Source organism: Rhinolophus sinicus, linkage group LG13 (genome assembly GCF_036562045.2).
Source record: "Rhinolophus sinicus isolate RSC01 linkage group LG13, ASM3656204v1, whole genome shotgun sequence".
Classification (NCBI taxonomy): Eukaryota; Metazoa; Chordata; class Mammalia; order Chiroptera; family Rhinolophidae; genus Rhinolophus; species Rhinolophus sinicus.
This window is the reverse complement of record NC_133762.1, coordinates 52,969,571-52,992,022: the sequence shown is the minus strand read 5'-3', so window position 1 is coordinate 52,992,022 and position 22,452 is coordinate 52,969,571. Positions and strand designations below refer to the sequence as shown.

General features: G+C 38.8%; 1 protein-coding gene across 4 annotated transcripts in view; it reads right to left on the bottom strand.

The window, feature by feature from the left end:
- Positions 1-22,452, bottom strand: part of MACROD2 (mono-ADP ribosylhydrolase 2) — a 2,106,080-nt gene that overhangs the window by 39,975 nt on the left and 2,043,653 nt on the right. For 3 of the 4 annotated variants that reach the window (XM_074317442.1, XM_074317444.1, XM_019752053.2), the window contains 2 exons: positions 16,858-16,932; positions 16,495-16,587 (listed from right to left, as the gene is read on the bottom strand). In XM_074317442.1, the coding sequence (XP_074173543.1) occupies positions 16,495-16,587; positions 16,858-16,932 (168 nt within the window). The remainder of the gene's footprint in view (positions 1-16,494; positions 16,588-16,857; positions 16,933-22,452) is intronic. The other variant, XM_074317443.1, reaches the window with a different exon arrangement.

Genomic DNA, 22,452 nt, shown 5'->3' with positions numbered 1-22,452 from the left:
CCCAGGTGCTTTACCAAAACTTTCTTACTCTCTACACTTCCCAACCTTCCTTCCCTGTCTCCTATACTTGGGAGTCACACTTACACTGTGGTCTGACGGCTCTCCCCTCCTTTACAAGTCCCTCCTCCTTTTCTCTCATACAGGCATTTGCCTGAAGAAATAAAAGACATTTTCCACATGAACCCCACTTTAGCATCTTCTAAGAAGACCTGGACTAACACTCTACACCTTAGAACAACTTGCTCCACTGAGAACCGCTAGAATCTGCTCGTATTACAACTTATGGTTCAACTCTAGACAGATCAACCCAAATCATCTTGTTTTCCATTTAGGGCAAGATACTCAAAGTCCTAGGCTTAGCAGGTTTAGTGTGTTCAGGCAGGCATTTCCTCCCAGCCTGTGAAATGTTTGAATTGCATTTCTGTTTTTTAAAAAGGACTGGCTTGGTTTGAAAATAAATAATAATATCTGGAGAGAAGGGTCTTGGTTTCGATAAGACCACATGAAATTGTGTGTTGAAAGGGTCCCTGTCTCCGGGTTCCCAAGTCTGTGTTCCCACATCTGGCTGCTTTTATTCTGTTGCTGATTTGCCAGAGTCCAAATCATGAGGATTCATAGGGCCCAAAATGGGATTGGGGAAAGTGATTGTGAGGGACTTCTGGTCTATCCCCCAGGAGGGATGGAAGGGATGCTAAGTCTCCCAACACAATTCTCATATCCTAAGTTCTTCAAAACACCAAGGACCATAATCCAGGAGCAAAACACTGAGGAGACATGGGGATGAGGTGTCCATGAAGGCTTTCTGATACCTCCTTGTAGCTAAATTCATGAACATACTCTAAAGAGGATAAAGCCAAAAGCAGTATGATATAACAAGATTGTGAAATCATAGTGTTATTTTTTTTCTATTCTCTAGAACTGCTTTGTTATAATACGGTTGGTACAGAATATAAATTCTAGAGGGAAAATAAGATAAAATGGTAAGAAGACAAAGCACTATTCTTTTATATTCTGTCCCCAGATCTTTGTGGCTGTGATCACTGGCATACGCTGAGATAAGAAGTGAGTGTCTGTGGGATTTTGTACCCAGCACAAAATGTCACAAGGTGTTGGTCCTGTGGGAACCCAGCAGAGAAGGGCTTTTGAAGGTCAGTTCTCTGCAGTTAGGTGGTGTAGTGCTGCTGGGGTGATTCAAATGTACCAGGACCTACATCATAAGCCCATCTGGTTTTCTCTCTCTCATCATCTTTTTCTAAGGTGAGGTTTCAATATTTAATAATCTTAAAGAGAATTAAGCCACCAATGATAATATAGCTTATATAAAGCAAGAACCTCAACCCTGGCATTTAAAATCAAGTACAGTAGAGAGAAAACTTGGACTTCCGCCATTGTAGTCTAAAACTGAACCCATCAGGAATGACCTTGAAGAATTAGGAAGAGTTACCACTGTCTCTCTCAGCAATTCCTTACAGTTAACTGATTTTGGTAGAATCCAAATTTCTTTTTGTCCTCAATCCAGCACTTCTGAGAATGTAGCTCCTCTGGGAATTAGGAGTTTCTTTATAGGATGGATTGTGGAGGGTGAAGGGTATTGTTTCTGTCTCCTGCTTTATAATATGCTTTGATTCCAACAGCAAAAGTTGGAAGAAATTGTAGTAAATATAAAACCCCAAAACAAGGAACACAAGAAAGGGAATGGAATTAATGATAAATCCTAAAACTTTAAATCTACAAGATGAGTAATAGCCGTTTCCATGTTCCTGTGTCCCTGTTTTGCCAGGTTTCTATACAAATATCAACCATGATTATGACAGTCACTTTATATATGCTGCAGGATTTACTACCTAGTGACCAAGTAAAAATAATGTTGGTGGGAGAACATAGATCCACCCCCATTAATGTTTTATTCCTTAAGTTTGCAGGCCCATTTGTTCCAGATTTTAGAATTGTTTGCATGGCTCTGTCACTTCTGCATGAGGACAGAACCAGCCGTGACAAATGCAGTCTCATGACACAGCACATCTGCCAAAGGCTGCAGAGTGTTTTTCTCAACCAGCTGCATCCCTTCAATGAGGACTTTTAATATCAAAGACATCGACAGCTAAAGGAAAACTACTGGATTTCTAGCTGGGGCACATTTGGAGGTTGAAAGTAGCTGGGTGTCTCTCAGGGTGCCCTTGCGGTCCCACATTGTGCTTGTAGGAACTAGGGAGTAGATTAGCTAAGCCATTTTAGGGCAGAAGGTAACATTTGATCCAGTGTTCCTGTAGTTCATAGGTTTATCACTATTCACCACAAAAATGCGAGGCTTTCCATTGGTTTCGAGTGTGGGCTTCCGTTCAGAACAATGATGACAATAATTAATATTGATGAAGAGTTTATTATGTGTCTGGCACTATTGCTAGAACTTCACACGTATTAAATCATATGATCCTTATAAACAATCCTCTGAGATAGGTAATGTAGTTATCCCCATGTACAAATGGGGAAACCAAGTCCAGGTTAAATAACTTGTTCCCGGCTCGTTAGAGAAAAGCCTGCCTGCCAGCCCAGATAGTCTGGCTGCAGAATCAGGCTGGCTCTTGGTCTCACTGCTAGGGTACTGCACCATCTCACCAGGGGAGATGTTCTTACTCAGAGTTGCCAGGCCGGAGGTGGCTATGTGTTTTAAAAACAAATTTTTAGCCTTTGATTTGACAAATGAAGGTCTGGATGACTGTGTGCAATTCTGTATCATGTTATGAGAGAAATGTTGGCAAATCTAGCTTGCTTACACGTATGCAGCCAAAATGATAAAGGGTTTGCAAACTATAATATGAGTGGCATTTGGAAGAAGTAAGGACTGAATTCAGTGACTAACCAGAAGACATAAGAGGTAGCTCTTCAAATTCCTTTCAAACATTTCAAACATATGGGCCAGGCTCATCTCAGTTCCCGATTCAGGGCAGAACTTCAATGAATGAGCAGAAACAGAAAATCCAGTTCATTTCTTTCTGTACGCTCCGAATCAGCTGAGGATGGAAGAACTGCTATGAAAGGTAGTGAGCTCCCCATCATGCATGTCCTTTAGCAGAGGCTAGAACATCTGCTGGGAAGGAATAGGGCCTTTGTGCAGCAGGGTGGGAGGTTAAACTGGGTGACCTCCAGGATCCATTCCAACCCCAAAATTTACAGTAAGGTAAGATTTTACCATTTCAGAAAGGAGCTATGTTGAAATTCAGCAGACACCTCCTTGAATATCATATTCTATCAGGCACAACCGTTAGGGAAAATTATAAGGGTGAGGGGCTGGAAAGAATGTAGGGCCACAGCCTCGACGGCAACTCTCAGGTCCTTCCTCCACCAACTAAATGTCTGACCCTGCTCAGGTGCATTACCCTCATACCCTTAATTTGTATAACTTCAAAATGGAGGAAAATGGGTTCATCATTTTGGAAATTTCTGAAATAATGACAATTGATACCAAAATTTTTCTGATTAAGCATCAGTTATTTGGAAAATGGAATGAAACAAAGTTATTCTGCCCACAACACTCTAGTGAAACTATTGTATACAAAGCTCTAGATCATTTCTGGATATTTTCTGGACATTGAGTTTGCCAATAGACCTTGGGCCTCTCTGTATCTTGTTATAAAGTGAAGGCCTTGTCAGCAATTTCTTTTCCTTTTCTCTTTGTCTTACTCATTCTGCATTAATACAACTAGTTTCGTGATCCAGAGCTGGTCCCCTGGCTGGGATAGTCTAGTTTCTCAGGGCCTACCGTAATGCGGCTTTACTGTAATTGATTTTTCATTCTTCTATGCAAAACTAATATTTATGGAAAGCATCTATTTATAAAAGACCAGGTTCTTTTTGTCCTACCTACTAAAAACTTTCACTCTGCTTATATCTTTCTATAAGTCAATTTGTACTTCAAATATTGTCATATTTTACAGACAACAAGTTAATTTATAAGTGTTTGGAGGCTGTTTCGCAAGCATACCTGTCATGCGGGACGGCCTGCAGGGTCTCTGGTCCCGCTCCCCTCATAACGCAGGATATGGTGAGGCCAAAAAGGAACACCCACGGAGCCATAGGTAGGGGAGTCATACCACTATATTCTCTCTGGCGGCACTATACTCTCACTGGAGGCTGGATCCACAGTCCGCAAACCACCATCCACGCTTGCCAGCCCAGCCGCCATCTTCTTGCTAGCCCCATTCTTTCTCCTCTTTTCTTCCTCTCTCTGCTAGCGTAGCCACAGCAGTTATATTAGTGGCCAATGGCTCACTGGTTACAGCTGACGGCCAACTAGCCACAGCTGATGGCCATGCAATCACAGTTGGCCATTTACTACCTGAGCCAACACCTTTCTATGTGAGGCCGAGAGCCTGGAAACTGCTTTCTGGGGCTCTGCCCCCACACTCCACCCCTACAGGCTCTCGCCTCACAATCTACGCGACAAGCGTCTTCCGCGAGGGTCCCTGTGCGAGGAGCCTGGGGGTGAATGCAATATCCTGGACATAGCCAGGCTCTCTGGGCACAGCCAGGGTTTCTCAGGGCACCACCAGTACTTCTAGGCACAGCCAGACTTCCTGGACTTCTTAGGGTACCACTAGTTTTCCCGGGCACAGCCAGGGTCTCTCAGGGCACCACCAGTACTTCTGGGCACAGCCAGACTTCCTGGACTTCTTAGGGTACCACTAGTTTTCCCGGGCACAGCCAGGGTCTCTCAGGGCACCACCAGTACTTCTGGGCACAGCCAGACTTCCTGGACTTCTTAGGGTACCACTAGTTTTCCCGGGCACAGCCAGGGTTTCTCAGGGCACCACCAGTACTTCTGGGCACAGCCAGACTTCCTGGACTTCTTAGGGTACCACCTGTCTTCCCGGACACAGCCAGGGTTTCTCAGGGCACCACCAGTGCTTCTGGGCACGGCCAGACTTCCTGGACTTCTTAGGGTACCACTAGTTTCCCTGGGCACAGCTAGGATTTCTCAGGGCACTGCCACTCTCTCTGGAAACAGCCCGACTTCCTGGGCACAGCCAGGGCATCTTCAGGGCACAGCCAGACTTCCTGGACTCAGCCAGGGCTCTCAGGGCACTGCCACTCTCTCTGGGATACAGCCCGACTTCCTGGGCACAGCCAGGGTATCTTCAGGGCTCAGCCAGACTTCCTGGACTCAGCCAGGGCTCTCAGGGCACTGCCACTCTCTGTGGGCACAGCCATACTTCCTGGACACAGCCAGGGCTCTCAGGGCACTGCCACTCTCTGTGGGCACAGCCACACTTCCTGGGCTCGGCCAGGGCTCTCAGGGCACTGCCACTCTCTCTGTGCCTCTCAGGGTACCCTGCTGGAACAACAGCGACTCACAATCAAGGTGCTTACATATTCTCAATGGCGGCCAGTCAAGAGACAAAAGCAAATATCCCCCAGTTCCACTAACAACAGTTCCCAAACAAACAGTCAAGCGGTCCATTAAATTAGGGATGGAAGGCAATTCCCCATAGTCCATAGTCATTCGCCAGGGCTGTCCTGGGGGTGAGGGACGACCTTGACCTCACCCTCATCTCCCACGGAGGACTCAGCAAGCGTTACCTCCTGGGACTACAAGTCCTGCATCCGGGCTGCCTGAGCAGGAACTTCCCCGGCCCACAGGGCTGCAACGACCTTCGCTTTCTCCGGCCTGTGCTGGTTGGGGAACCGTCCACATCTTTCCACCTCTCCACGGGGCTCCATTTCTCCAGCAGCTGCATGGCTTTTCCTGTGCTGGTGGGAGAAACGTCCACATCCTCCCACCCCTCCACGGGGGTCCAGCTCTCCGGCAGCTGCTCCTCCTGGTCTTCCTCGGACTGGGTGTTCATACACACAAACTGCTCCACCGCCCTTCGGGGAGCTTTGGCCGGCACCATACCCTGCTCGCTGCGCCATTTGTCATACAGGGAGGCCTGCAGGGTCTCTGGTCCCGCTCCCCTCATAACGCAGGATATGGTGAGGCCAAAAAGGAACACCCACGGAGCCATAGGTAGGGGAGTCATACCACTATATTCTCTCTGGCGGCACTATACTCTCACTGGAGGCTGGATCCACAGTCCGCAAACCACCATCCACGCTTGCCAGCCCAGCCGCCATCTTCTTGCTAGCCCCCATTCTTTCTCCTCTTTTCTTCCTCTCTCTGCTAGCGTAGCCACAGCAGTTATATTAGTGGCCAATGGCTCACTGGTTACAGCTGACGGCCAACTAGCCACAGCTGATGGCCATGCAATCACAGTTGGCCATTTACTACCTGAGCCAACACCTTTCTATGTGAGGCCGAGAGCCTGGAAACTACTTTCTGGGGCTCTGCCCCCACAATACCCCATAGCATATGTCAGGCGGGGCGGCCTGGGGGGGTCTCTGCTCCCGCTCCCCACATAAGAATGCAGGATGTGGTGAGGCCAAAAAGGAACACCCACGGAGCCATAGGTAGGGGAGTCATACCACTACGGTCTCACTGGAGGCTGGATTTACATGACGTGCGACCTGCTGTCCGCTTTGCTGCCAACCGACCAACTCTCCTCGACTCCCCTCGACTCCCCAACGTAGCCGCGGCAGTTATATTAGTGGCCAATGGCTCAATGGTTACAGCTGATGGCCAACTAGCCACAGCTGACGGCCATCTACTACCCGAGCCAGCACCCCTCCATGTGAGGCCAAGAGCCTGGAAACTGCTCTCTGGGACTCTGTCCCCACAGCATAACACTACTCACTACACACTTCCCATGTTTTAAAAGTAAATTTCCTCTAAATCATGATTGCAATGTCCACTAAAGTTGTGGCATATATATAAAATCCTCATTATAGGCACATATCCATATCGATGCATCGCTATTCAAAAAGAAACTGATAAGTTCATTTGAGGTTTTTTAAAAAACGTCAGTCTCATCAAACGTAGGCATTGGTTTTTTTAATATGAAAAAGATGGTAGTGGATTTACAAAGAATAATTCCCCTCTTACCCAAATCTTGGTAATGAGAAATTGACATGAGAATACACTTAATCACCCTTCTAGCCAACACCTGAGGCTTAGAGCCTCCCACTTGAGTGCTTGAGGAAAATACACATCCCACAATTCAAGGATGAGCCCTTGTCCCTCTCCTAACATCCCACAAAAAATCCTGTGCTTCATATACTTAAGCACTACTTCACTCCATTTCAATAAAAATAGAATTCAATTTTGTCTCAAAAACTTGCTTTCTCACACGTATTGGGGAAAAGGGCTTGGGCTGTGGGATCAGCTGCTGCAGTACATGTGGCTACTCAGAAATAAAGGGGTTTCACCACCACTCAAAGGCAGGGAGCAAATCTGCCTGCGCTTAATTAATTTAACCTCCTTATCAAATGCTAGGCACTACAAAGGAGGCTTACCAGCTAGCTTCCAACAGCCAAAGGATAAAACACTAAATGAAAAGGCTAAGAGATTTAGCAAACAAACTGTTTGCCATTTGGGAGTGACTCAGGGCTATCCAAAAAACACTCCTTGATTGAAATCAATTAAAAGGAACCAAACACTGACCCTGCTGAAGAGAGCTTAAATATCCCACCTGCCCAATAATGCTCCCAATGGAGCTCCAAAGCCCTGGAGGCCTCATGAATATTCTGAGAATTTAAAATACCAAAAGAAGGAGGGATGAGATAGAGGAAAGAGGTCTTTGCTTCTAAATAATAGCAGCTCTCCTGTGGTTTTGCATAGCCTTCCAGAATTCGCTTTTCAAGCTCTTTATTGAAATTGCTCAGGTCTTTAACTGATCTCCCGCGAGGGCTCAAAAGCCTTAAGCTAATTACATTTGGCTGAGATATGCTTGATGAGATGGGAAAAATATAAAGCTTTTGAAAGGGTGAAAAATCTCTAACCATCTGCTGGTGGTGTTACTAAAAGAACAATAGGGGAGAAGAAAGAGGAGGCAGCTAGCCAGAGTGGAAAGGTACAGAATTTCTTTAATTACGGGGTCAATGAGACTATTACTGCTTGGAATGTCAGGAAAGGCAGGCCAAACAAGTTTAGGAGACTATGCAACAACGGTGTTTAGCATATAAGCAAAGCCAAACATGGACACCAAAAAAGGGACACATTTTTGAGGGAGAAAGGGGAATTAGGTCAGCTTGGTTTAGAAAGTCATTTCTAATTAGAATTCACACGTAGTTTATGAAAAGGAGAGAAAGATATGCCTCTAAATTGTAATTAGGTTTCAAAACAACCTCTGTACTCTTTTCAGGTTATCTGTGGTCCTCAAAGGCAGTTTCAGAAGGAGCCCTGGTGAAGTGCGTTCTCTCTAATGCATCAGCCAGACATTCGCTTCTGTTAATCTTGGCAATCCAGGTGAACAGCCTGCCTTTAGCTTTCAAATCAATGCCCAGCTGTTAATTCAATATGGCAGCTTATGTGCATTGCTCTAAAAGCCCTGCTCAGAGTCTCCATTTATTTATTTATTTATTTATTTATTTATTTATTTATTTATTTATTTATTTATTTATTTAACTAATGTCCTCAAATTCAGCTGAGAAAATGTTAGATTTTGGGAGACAAACTGACTTAAATCAGATAGGGACTACTAAATCAAGTTTATTTTTACTTTGCATAGGGTAACTCCAGCAAGTTGAGCAGCAATGTCCAAAATCCTATTCTTTTTTTCAAATTTTGCAGAGGAAATGCCAGTTTCTTTCACATTACTACATCTTGCTTCTGTGTCTGAAGATGGGTAAAACGACTGAAATAAGAGGGAAAATTTCCCCCTCTTTTTTATACACCTTTCCTCAAAACCAGGGAAAAAAGTGACTCTTCAGTAGTGAACACATTTTTCAGATACACAACTCAGGATGCCCTTGGAGTAGCCCAGGTCTGCTTTCCAATGGATAAACACAGTTCTCTTCTGCATGTAGTCCCTTTGTTCCCCTTTCCACATTTTCCCAGACCCAACACTGTGGGAAGGACACACTGGGCCATTGACCACATGTGGGAAGAGAGGCCTAAAGGCAGATGATCTCAAAAATCCTGGGGTTCGAGTTGGAAAGAGGTCCTCGTCCTTACCACAGCCACCCTATGTCCAGTGATCCATCTGGGCAGGTCCTGGGAGGCCAGGGTGATGCTCAAAGACCTCCCATGGTGCCTGCTTTGAGTCAGCTGGTATGGATAACAAACAAGGGTTTTGCTAGTGGTTCTCAAAGTGTGATCCCTGGGCCAGCAGCATCAGCATCACTTGGGAACGTGTTAAAAACTCAAATTCTCACCTTCCCACCACCCCCAGATCTGCTCAATCAGGAACTTGAGGAGTAGGAACCAGCAATTCCTCCTTTAACCAGGCATCCAGGTAGTTTGGAGCTACTGAGAAGAGGCATGTTCAATATCATCTATCTATCTATCTATCTATCTATCTATCTATCTATCTATCTATCTATCTATCTATCTATCTATCTATCTATCTATCTATCTATCTAATCTATCTATCTATCTATCTGGCTGGCTGGCTGGCTGGCTGGCTGGCTGGCTAGCTATCATCTAACATCTATCATCTATCTATAACCATTTTCTAGTCATCTATTAGCTTGGTGCAAAAATAATTGCGGTTTTTGCAATTATTTTTAGTCTTTTAAACCGCAATTACTTTTGCACCAACCTAATATATTTCATATTTAAACACTCCACACTCCAAAAAATAAAATAAAATAAAATAACTAAGGCAGAAGGAAAGGTCTATGGAATTTTCAAAAAGAACAGTCTAAATCTGGATGCAAAATACTAGAGTGGTGGTGTCATACAGAATGTGGTCCACGGACCAGCAGCCTTACTCTCATCTAGAAACTCAACAGAAGTGCAGATTCCCAGGCCCACTGGGACCTATTACATCAGAATCTCTGGGATCGGGTCCAATAATCTGTGTTTTAATGAACACTCTAATTTGTATATACAATGAAGTTTGAGAGCCACTATGCTAGAATAATATACCAACTATATTTGTGGTCAGTTGGGCCTTGCACTGTTAGAAAACTATTACGGTGAAGAAGTTCTTTACTCCCATTTTGTGGTGTTAGTCAGGGAGAGCCAAATTGGAAAGTTTGTTAGACATGAATTTTATATCTCCTTTATTTCCAGAAATGTATTGTTTGAATATTTATTTTTTCCAGACCAGAAAACAGAAACCAGCTCTTTCTTTTCCTCCCACCCTTCTTTCTTCTCTCCCTAATTTCTCCCTATCTTTTCATTTTTTTCTTTCCTCTTCCCGCCTCCCTTTCTTCATTTCCCTAATACCTTTACTGTAATTCCTTTCCTTCCAATCTCCTAGAGATGCATAACTATTCTACTGGCACTTACTGTGGCCATAGTAATTAGATTTACCTGAATTAAATTCCAGTTGTGCAACCAACAGAGACTGACATTAAAAAGGGATGGACCATGATAATAAAAATGCTGCCTAAATTAGCATGGATTATAGAAGATGGGATAACTTTATGGCAATTCCTAACTAGAACATGGAAAGATATTGGAGCCTCAGCTTTCTCTGGGGATCTATTAAAACAAGGTTCGGATGGATTTTCAACATGGTTCAGAGAAACCATGTTGAGAGGTAATGTATTCGTTTTCTACTGCTGTTGTAACAAGTTGCCATAAACTTAGTGTTTTAACATAACACACATATATTATCTCATAGTTCTGGAGGTCAGAAGTCAGAAACAGATTGTATGGAGCTAAAATCATGGTATTAGCAGAGTTACCTTCCTTCTGGAGCTCTGGGGAAGAATCCATTTTCTTACATATTCCAGTTTTTTAGAGTGCCTGCATTTGTCTCATGGCCCCCTGCATCTATCTTCAAAGCTGGCAACATAGCCTCTTGAAATCTCAAGCTCTCTCTCTCTCTCTCTTTCTCTCTCTCTTTCTCTCTCTCTTTCTCTCTCTCTCTCTCTCTCTCTCTCACACACACACACATACACACACACACACACACTGTATCTATATTTATCTTGTCTATTACTTATCCTATTTAGTTATATATAATTACTAGTTTTTATGCAAGTTTTATTTATTTTGCAACATTATCATATAAGGTTGTTGATAATATTCTGTTAATGGGAAGAAGAAGAGTAATATAACACAGTATGAAATAACCATTAATTTTGAAAAGTATTCCCTTATATTAAAATACATGTCCACATTTTAAAATGTTATAAACCATATATCTCTTGATCCTGATTATTATGATTTTATGAACTATGCTCAAAAGTATATGAAAAATGAAGGACAGGTGAAATAATTTTTGTGTATAGTTGAGGAATAAACTAAATATGATAAATAGAAAAGAAACCTCTTGAAATATGTCTCTAAGAAGACATATCCATTTTTCCCCTATTCATTCCTATTTCTCTGCAGTTTTTTTCTATTAGCTTCAATTAAAATCCAAGGCTAATAAACAATGACATCTCTGAAAAATGAACAGATGTGCTTCTATGTCAAAAATGTAAACTCTGACAAGATGGTATTTATTGTTTGGAAACATGACCGATTCATCTGACAATACTTCCTTTAAAAGTTCACAATGAATAAAGTGATCATACGCAATCAACCCAAACGCTTGCTATTGTTGAAATGCTTACCTCTCTTTTTTTAATTTTTTATCATTGCAGCAGATGTCATGAAATAAATGTAGTGAAACATTCAAGCAGCAAGCGCCCTAATTATTTCCATCTTGATTATGAAAACACATTGAAAGGTAAATCCTTGCAGTGAAATAAATGAAAAAAATAATTAACACTCAAAGTACTCCTTATACCACCTGCTCTTTATATATTGCGCTGAAATGAATGCACCTGATGTATAAAGAGTAATGAAAAGAAATTGAGTTTCCTTCTAAAACAAAGAGAAGAGTCACATTTAAATTTGAAAGCACATACTCCAACCAATATCTGAATCTAAGGTTATATATTAAAATTTGGATCGATGAGATTTTGGTCTTTACAATAGAATGTGTAAGTGAACATATTTACACATCTGTATTATCCCTATTAACCCCCCTCACTTTATAGATTAGACCTACATCTGTTAGTTCTTTCCCTTGATAGTCTTTCTGTAAAAATGGTTATGATTAGGATATTTAGTTCACGGTCCTAATGCAAATTTCACTTGTAGTATACTCAGGGAAAACAAAAATCAGTTCACTGGTAAATAAATAGAACCCCCTTTTAAGTACTGGGCCAAAAATAAATGTGTTTAAAGGAACCTTAAATTTTTATTCCGAGAGATTACTTCATATCATCCATAGGCTGAAATTCTTGGAGCCCAAGCCAGACTTCTTTGGGTCCCCTCTAATGAAGGTTAACATCAGAGGGACTCATTCTCCCCCATCCACCAGTTTGGGGCGGAGGTATGGACAGAGCACACACTGTACCTGTAGAAGGGCAAGACCTTGTGGGGAATAAACCTGTTCTCAAGCCTGCTAGCAGCCACTGATCATTATTCAAAAATAGTTTCATTTCATTTTTTCCACAACTTCAAGAAGCATGAGGATAAGTACATCTCTCACTGAAGAGGAAACTGGAGCTTCAAGAGGCTCAATCAGCTTACTCGTGGTTATAGCTAGCCAGTGTCAAAGCCAGAACTAAAAATCAGCTCTTCTAAATCTTAACCCTCTCTCTCTCTCTCTCTCTCTCTCTCTCTCTCTCTCTCTCACACACACACACACACACACACACACACACACATGCGCACTCATGTTATAGGATTCATATGAAATCATGAAAAGAAGTACAGAAAAAATCAATTGCATGTATGGTGTTCCTGGTGTCCATGGGGGATTGGTTTCAGGATCCCCCTTCCTCAGGATAACAAAATCCACATTAAGTCCCTTAGTCAGCCCTCAGTATCTGCAGGTTCTCTGTCCTGAGCCTAAGTACATGATAATCGGTATTTATTGCTGGCTTACAGTTGACTTTCTGCCTGTCTATATTGATCTTTTTCCAAGAAGACCTTACACCATAATACACCTTACGTCTTGATCAATTTTGGTCAACCTTAGGTAAATAGATAAAATATTACTATTCCATATTATAAATACTGAATGATACAAGAGAAATAATTGGGATGTATACATTGTATATAACACAGAAAAACAGTCCAATATATTCATAAGAAAACATAAATATAAATTACATGAAATAATAACACTATTAATACAGTTAAGATTTTATATCAAATATTTCTAAATTCAAATAGAAATTAAAATCTACAGAAAAATGTTTTAATGCTGGCTTTGTGTTTTATGTTAAGAGATCAGATCCTTTTTAGAAGAGATCTCCTGTAATATTACTTTCCTATTTGGTTATTAACCTAAGTAATGTTATTCTACACAATTTCATATGTGCTGCAGATCCTGCTGGGAAAGCAAAAAACTGGACTCATTTAGGAAGAAGCAATGTGGCTATATGAGAAAAGCTGCCATATGTGAAACCTCACTTTATGCCTGTTGAAATTTTTATATTTCAGGTCTCCTAGGGACATGTCCATTGTGCTATTGTGTAATTTTATCAGCATGAACTTCTGCTGAATATTTTCTCTTCTTTTCAAAATCCATATTTTGGTAGAGCTAACTTCAGAATTTAATGTTGCAACATCTGTGCCCGTACACCTGGGAGCCATAGAAGATGTATCCTGAAGATTATCTACATTTTCTAATCTTATAGAATGTTATAAAATGAGAGAAAAAGGTTATACATTTTGCCTGGTCTGAAATTTTTAAAAAGAAACCTCTTTCTGTCTCTTTACAAAGATTCTCAAAATAAAAAAGAACCAATATTTCTAAAGATATAAGAATATTCCTACAAATGTAATAGAAGACTCATTTGTTTTTGTTTGCAGATAAGAGTAAGTCTTACTACATATGTGCAACTTTTCATTAAGAGACACTGTGAATATACACAAAACCTGGAGCTATTTTCTCAAAATGTTTTCAAACAAGACACTTTAATAACTATATGAAATAAAACAAAATAAAATTCTACTATTTTTATCTTGTTTACTATTTTTATTCTGTGGATCTACCAATAAATCAATGACTTCTTTTAAAAATAGAAATTATGAATCATTATGTTATACAACTGAAACTAATGTAATAATATATGTCAATTACATCTCAATAAAAAATAAATAGGTGCGAGGGGGGTGGTAGATGAGTGTAAAGGGGATCAAATATATGGTGATGGAAGGAGAACTGACTCTGGGTGGTGAACACACAATGTGATTTATAGATGATGTAATACAGAATTGTACACCTGAAATCTATGTAACTTTACTAACAATTGTCACCCCCATAAACTTTAATTACAACAAAATAAATAAAATAAAATAAAAAACAAATAAAAATTATGGTTGAATCAGCATTTCTTAAACAGAAGGTTGAGATCTTGACAAAGAAAAAGGACTTTATGAATAAGAGGGGTACCTGCCACCTCACCTTCATTAATTATTTTATCTTTATAGAATAAAATACGCATATCGAAACTCCCTGCTGGAGACAGTGCTAAAAATGAAATGTGCAGAACAATTTGTTGTTGAAGGATAATGTGGAATATATGAAGTTTATAAGTATTAAAAATAGTAAGAACAGTTAAAGAACTTGAGGAACTACACATGTGGATTCTCTTCGCTTTTGTCATGAATTTATCAAATTATGATAAATACAAAACACTTATGGAGTGCTTTCTGTGTGCCAGGTATTGTTGTATTTGCTTTACATGTGTTAACTCAAATTTTCACCACAACTTTATATGATAAGTCCTTTCATCATTGCCATCTTACAGATAAAAAAAAAGGCATGGAAAGATTAAATAACTTGCCCAAGGTCACCCACCTTGGTAATGAGGGGCAGAGCTACCACACAACACCCTAAATCTACATTGCCCTTCTTTCCTTTGGTAACTTTTCTTATATTTAACAGAACAGTTTTTAACTCTTGTTTTGAAGCCAAGAATAAAATGATAAAGGTGATGTATTTTAAGTTCTTTCAAATTTTAACAGAGTTATTCAAGACAGGGCCAAGTTAAGTATCTGTGGTAAAGAAAGGAAGGGACAATGCAGTTAATTCAAGCCCACAAGCATTATTAATCTCCTACAGGGAAAAGTCAAATCCTAACTAAAAAAAAAAAAAAAATTCTACTTCAAAGTTTTTACAAGCAAGTAGCAGAATTTGACCTCACTTCTTTCTCACATGCTATTCCACCATTTGCAGAAGAGGATTGGTATTCTCACAACGGAGAGGGGCAAGGTGGGTAGTTAACCCTCCAGTAATTAGAGGAGTGTTGGAAGCTGGGAAGACGCAGGAAGAAGGGTAACACGTTTCTGTGTGCTGAACGGAAGCTTTCAAGGGTCTGTTATCGTCCTCAGACATAAAACACTCCGAATACACCATTTATTTGACTTGCCTGGAACATGGTGTCATGAGCCTGAACTAGGATTTGGAGTAGAAAACAGGTTATTAAAGGCATAGATATGGAAGAATATTGTGCTCTAAATGCACCGGAAAAATAAATGCCAAAATCGCTAACATGGCTTACTAATTAAACATCATCAATGTCCCTGCCAAGAAGAGTTCATAATTTGGAATCTATAGCTACTATTGACCTGATTTTACAATTGAGATCATGTCTGCATTTTAATTTGGAAACAAAATTCATCACTGTGTTCTATAAATAAGGCCTGTCAAGTTATTACCTTGCAACTGCTTTGCAAACACGTATTTATTCAAGAGCATCATTTATGATACAGTATACCAGAGAAATTATCTCAGTTTTTATTTCATAGTTTAGTTTCTTTAAAGAGATTGCTTTATATGTGAAAGTGGAATTATTCGCGTTCTTCAATAAATACTAAATTTCTTTGATAATAGTTTTTTTAAAAAGATTCTATCTCTATTCCAACATATTGGCTTCTTGCCCCAAATACTGGTTCAAAATTTACAGTGTTCATCCCTCCTATGTATTCAGAAATCATTATAATGCTCACTTATTTTTTAACAGTATTCAATATTGTGGTATCCTAATATTAGCAGAAAAGGTTGCAACTTAGAGTGTTCATATAATGTGCATATTTTACATACATTGCTTCCTTAACCACTATAAAGGATAATGGAATAAAAATCAATACAAACGTTTAATCTATTTGTTTTATAGCCATCTCAAATTTTCTAAGACTCTTCCTTCCAGTCCATAATTTCGATTTCTTATAAGCTTTCTCAATTTTTAAATTAAGTTGACTCTAAATGAAAAATAAAAACATCTTCATACCATTTGGAAGAACAAAAAACTCTTACAAGTATCTTCTTTTGCTACTTCTAGATTTTATTCTACTCTCAAAAGAAGTTTAGGATTAAAGAAATGTTTATTTCCCCCCTTAACAGACTGCAATTTGCGTGAGGATAACTCTGATAGTGAATTCTAAGCAGGAATCCAAAGAAACCCTCTATTCTTGATGAGTTAATTTAAGAGCAATCCTACCTTTTTCACTTTCCTTTTCTTCCTGGTCATCTGTGAGTGGAACCACTTCAGGTTGCTCTACAATAGTGGCATCTTCTTGATTTGATGAAAGCTCTAAATAGAATAAGACAGAAGGATACTCAGGGATGTTTCAGTTGAAATCATTGACAAAACACAGTGACTATAGCATAGGAAGTTAAAAGTTCTTTTTTATTTTCCCTCAAGTTTTAACAGGCACACGAAACAGAACACTATTGCCATTCTCTAGAAATCATTGCCTAAATCATCATGCACACCACTCACACAAAGTATATATAGGGGTCATGGTTCACAGTTTCATCTTTTTTTTTTTTTTTTTATAACAATATGCTCTGGTTCCAATACCTTCTGTTTCCATGTATGAGTTCTGTGACTCTGTTTCAATTTTTATTTCATTCTTCATTGACTCATTCTCTTGTCCTGTTAAGAACAGTGATTAAAAAATAAATGTGATATGAATGACCATAGCTTTATCCCCGGTTTGGAAAAGCAAAATTTTCAGAAACCATGCTTTGGTCATACATGAAGAGGTAGAGAAAAGCACTGAACCAAAGCAGAGGATGAAGATATTTTACAAATCATCAATCTATGTCAATTATTTTATGAGAAATATCTAGATAATTAAGCAAAAACTCTTTTTTGAGCTAATTGGTGTAATTAGTATTCAGCTTGTGAATGCACTGAACATTGATGGACACAACCTGGAAGTTTTTAAATGTTAAATAACTTCTGGGCTGCATGGGTTAACTACCTTTAATTTCCCTTTAATATACTGATATTTCCTGTATCAATGGCTGCTAGAAAATTAAAACACTACTTGCATTTTCATTCTTCCATCAATAGAGCATGAAAAACTTGAGTAATGTGAACACTCACAGATTGGATCACCTAACATCTCAACCATTCTTTTAAGACACAGACTAAATATAGTGAAAGTCAGGAGAGAATTCAGCCAACTTTTCATTATGCTGGAGCTGATTATCCAGTAATATTTTGTTTCTTCCACACCCCCTGGTTTCTCCTTCCCCTTTAGAAAATGTTTGTGCTCATTAAGAGAGGAAATTGAAATCTCTCCACTTTTCCTCATTTTAATGAAAAATGTTATGCTTAGGAAATCCAGAGCTAGGGTTGGTTATTGGCACAAAGGATAAGCACTCTGCTTGGGTACATCCCTGGGGTAGATTGCGTTATTGTTCCAGCTTGTCCCTACTTCTTCCTGTAAGAGGGTTTTCTCTACTTTTCTGTCTGTGACTGCGTGGCCTGTAGTGGCCCCTGTGGGACAAGTGTATATTCTCATCTGTTGATGCCAAGCCTATTCTTGTGACTAGGTTTAGAAAATAGCTCAGCAATGGACATAATGTGGAAACTTCAAGGTCCACTATACGTTTCCTCCTGCTCTCTTGCTCCTAATAGAGTGAGCTCCTTCAGCCTAGACCCTGGAATAAAAACATTTGGAGCAGAATCAAGCAGACATGACAAGCCTTTGTTGTTGTAAGATAATGGGACTTTCAATTATTTAGTTTTTTGTTAGAGCAGCAAACTGTCTTATACAATCTCTCTTTTTTATAGAGGTCTCTTTAATAAAACTAATCTTAAACTGTCCACTATACTACTTTCCCTTGGTTCATTCTCTGCTAGAGTGACCAACAAAGCAAAAAAAAAAAATAAACTAAAAAAAGGGTTTTGTTTTTACTTTAAAAAAAGAGTTTCAGGTGTATAAAACAACATAGTGGTTAGACATTTATATACCTCGAAAGTGATAACTCCAACAAGTCTACTACCCATCTGACACCATACTTAGCTATTACAATACCATTGACTATATTCCTTATTCTGTACTTTACATCTAGTGACTATATATATATATATTTATATGTATATGTATATATATATATATATATGTATATATATATATATATATAAAATTACAGTTGACATTCAATATTATTCAATATTATTTTATATTAGTTTCAGGTGTATAGAGTAGTGGTTAGGCATTTACATAGTTTATGAATTTATCCCACTGATAAGTCTAGTACACATCTGACACTAATACATAGTATTTACAATATTATTGATTATATTTCCCATGCTGTATTTCACATTCCTGTAACTATTTTGTAACCACCAATTTGTACTTCCTAATTCCTTCATCTTTCTCACCCACCTTCCCAACCCCTCTCCCATTTAGCAAAGATCAGTTTGTTCTCTGTATCTGTGAGTCTATTGCTGTTTTGTTTGTTCATTTATTATGTTCTTTAGATTCTACATACAAGTGAGATCATATGGTATTTGTCTTTCTCAGTCTGACATGTTTCATTTAGCATAATACCCTGTAGGTCCAACCATGTTGTTGCAAATGGTAAAAAGTCATTCTTTTTTTAGTGCTGAGTAATAGTCCATTGTACAAATGTACCACAATTTCTTTTATCCAGTCATCTATTGTTGGGCATTTCTGTTGTTTCCATATCTTGGCTATTGTGAATAGCACTGCAGTAAACATAGTGGGGCATATATCTTTTCGAATTTGTGTTTTCATTTTTTGTTGTGTTTTTTTTTATAAATACTGAGGAGTAGTTTTATTTTTAATTTTTTGAAAAAACTTAAAACTGTTTTCCATAGTGGCTACACCAATTTGCGATCCAACCATCAGTGCACAAAGTTCCCTTTTTTCCACATCCTCGCCAGCACTTGTTTGTTGATTTATTGATGGTGGCTATTCTGATAGGTGTGAGGTGATATTTCATTGTGATTTTTATTTGCATTTCTCTGATGATTAGTGCCGTTTAGCATCTTCTCATATGTTTATTGGTCATATGTATGTCCTTTTTGGAGAAATGTGTATTCAGGTCCTCTGCCCATTTTTTTTATTGGATTGTTTGTTTTTTTTGGTGCTTAGTTGTATTATAAATTTTGGACGTTAACCACTTATCACATGTTTTATTGGCGAATGTCTTCTCCCATTCAGTAGGATATCATTTTGTTTTGTTGATGGTTTCTTTCGCTGTGTAAATTTTTGTTTTATGTTGTCCCATTTGTTTATTTTTTCTTTTGTTTCCCTTACCTGATGAGATATAACAGTAAAATTATTAATAAGGGTAATGTCTGAGGGATTATTACCTATGTTTTCTTTCAGGAGTTTTATGACTTGGGGTCATACATTTGACTCTTTAATCTATATTGAGTTCATTCTTGCATATGGAGTAAGAAAGTGGTCCAGTTTCATTTTTTTCATGTATCTGTCCAGTTTCCCCAACAACATTTATTGAATAGACTTTCTTTACCCCAGTGTATATTCTTGATTCCTTTGTCATAGGATTAAATGACCGTACAGGGATGGATTTATTTTTTGGCACTTTATTCTATTCCATTAACTTATGTGTTTTTGATTACTATGGCCTTGTAGTATAGTTTGATATGAGGTAGCATGATACCTCCAACTGTGTTCTTCTTTCTCACAATTGTCATGGCTGTTTGAGGTCTTTAATGGTTCCATATAAATTTTAGGATTATTTGCTGTAGTTCTGTGAAAAATACCACTGGTATTTTGATAGGGATTGTATTGAATCTACAGATTGCTTTTGGTAGTATGGACATTTTGACTATATTAATTATTTCTATCCATGAGCATGGTATATGCTTCCATTTAGTTTTATCTTCTTTAATTTTTTTCTTTAATATTTTATAATTCTCTGAGTACAAGTCTTTTACTTCCTTGGTTAAATTTATTCCTAGGTATTTTATTTATTTATCTTCATGAAATTATAAATAAGGTTGTTAATTTCACTTTCTGATAGTTCATTCTTGGTGTATAAAAATGCAAAATATATCTGAATATTAATTTTGTATCCTGCTACTTTACTAAATTCATTTATTAGTTCTAATAGTTTTTTGGTGGAATCTTTGGGGTTCTCTCTATATAGCATTATGTCATTTCTAAATAATGACAGTTTTACTTCTTTCTTTCCAATTGGGATGCCTTTTATATCTTTTTTTAAAATATTTGTTTGACATCCATATCTCTTGAGCTCAATTTTAATCAACAGAATCTGATTTTGGTCATTGAAAGTAAAAATCTCAAGCTGTCTTTGATGCCCTTCTCTTAACACTCCTAAAATTCAATGAAATACCAAGGTTTGATGATTCTGAAAAATGTTTCTCTTTTCCCACCATCCAGTAGCCTTCACCTTTACTCATTCAGGGATATATTATGTCCCACTTGGATCTATCATTTTCTTCTCTTGTAATCTATCTTGTAAATTGCTAACAGTAATATATTTTTAAATATGGATTTGATCAGACCTTTTCCCTGCTGATAAACCCCATCCACCCCCATTTCTCCCAACTGCTACTCAAAGTATGGTTCATGGGTAAACCACATTGGAATTACCTGGGAGCTTTCCAAAATACAGGATTTCAGGCCTCATCTCAGACCTACAGAATCATAGTCTGCATTTTAACTAAATCTCTAGGTGATCTCTATGTACATTAAATCTTGAGAAGCACTAGCCTAGAGAATATATTTCATAATTATTAATTCCATAAAAATGCCAGAATTTGCCTAAATGTTTCATAAACATTTTCTCTAATCATCATATTAGCCCTGTCAAGTAAGTATCATGATCCCCATTCTGTTTTCAAAATTTATAGCTAGTCTTATCTGACTACAAATCCTTTTTTCCTGGAAACAGCTTCAAATCATAATGAGTTTAGACTTAGTTTCATTATTATGTTTTTAAAAGGCCCAAAAACTAGGTAATATCTTAGATTACCTCTATCTTTGGCATTATGTAAGGATATATCTCCTGGTAAAGATTCTAGGCACCACTAACATTTGCTTATTGGGAAGATAATACTGAGAGGAACTTTCACTGTTTATTGAGTGAGCATCATTCTCTATCACTGTTGATATGGGGAACTCCCAGGTCATTGCTGGGACCTGTAACTCATTTGTGATCTGGCTTTATCTGCACATGGAAGGGAAAGAGTAGAGCATTCAGCGTGTAGAAGCAGCCACTCTATATTCTGCTCTGTCTCCAGTCCCAGTGCTCCACTTGATAAATTTTCATAGGAATTCTATCAAAAATAGGAAGATCGCAATTCAACAGGGCCTGGTTAGGGTTAGGGTTAGGAGCACTGCTGATATGGTGGGACTGCCGGAGATGGCAGCATACAGTGGTTGATGAATTCTAGGGTTTTTCTCTATGACTTCTAAGGTCTGGCACTTCACTTTGAGGATGAGAGGCCATTGCAAGCTTTTTTTTTTTGGAATGTTTCTCTCCCCTGCCTTTATTACTTGTCCCCATTCTTGATGTGTTTGACCTGTGTGCTTAACATATTTTGGCGATCTTTTCTTGAAATGGAAATGCATATATTTTCTTTGTAATTTTTCTGAAATAAAGTTAGTAAAAAATGGGGAAAGAAATGTGGTGCACAGTTTTGAAATCTAAGAATAATTGTATTTGATCCTTCCTGACTCAGGATTTGACATATTACACAGAGGAGGTATGTGTGAGCTACTTGCCCCACAACCAGACCTGCTGTGTATTAATGATGATTCCAGTGCACCTGCCTTTCTCTTTAGTGCACTCAGACATTCCACATTCCATCCTGTTGTCTTGACCCCCATGGGGCAAGTTTTATGTTTACCTCTCCAAATTCAGTCTAGTTCAATTGTACCCACTGTCCTTTGCCCTAATCCCTCCTGGCAGGGGAGACAAAAGAACATAAAGGATCCCGCAGTTTATATGTATATTTTTTTATACAGTGAATTCAATCATTCATACTAATAGGAGGGGACCATTAGAACAGATAACCCCAAAATCCATTCACTTTTCCTTAGAAAAAGATAACATGATTGTGTCTTTGGAGCCCTGGTAAATAAGTTTGGCTCAAGCTAATGTTTTAATTAATTTGCATAAAAATTGGTCTGGGAACATC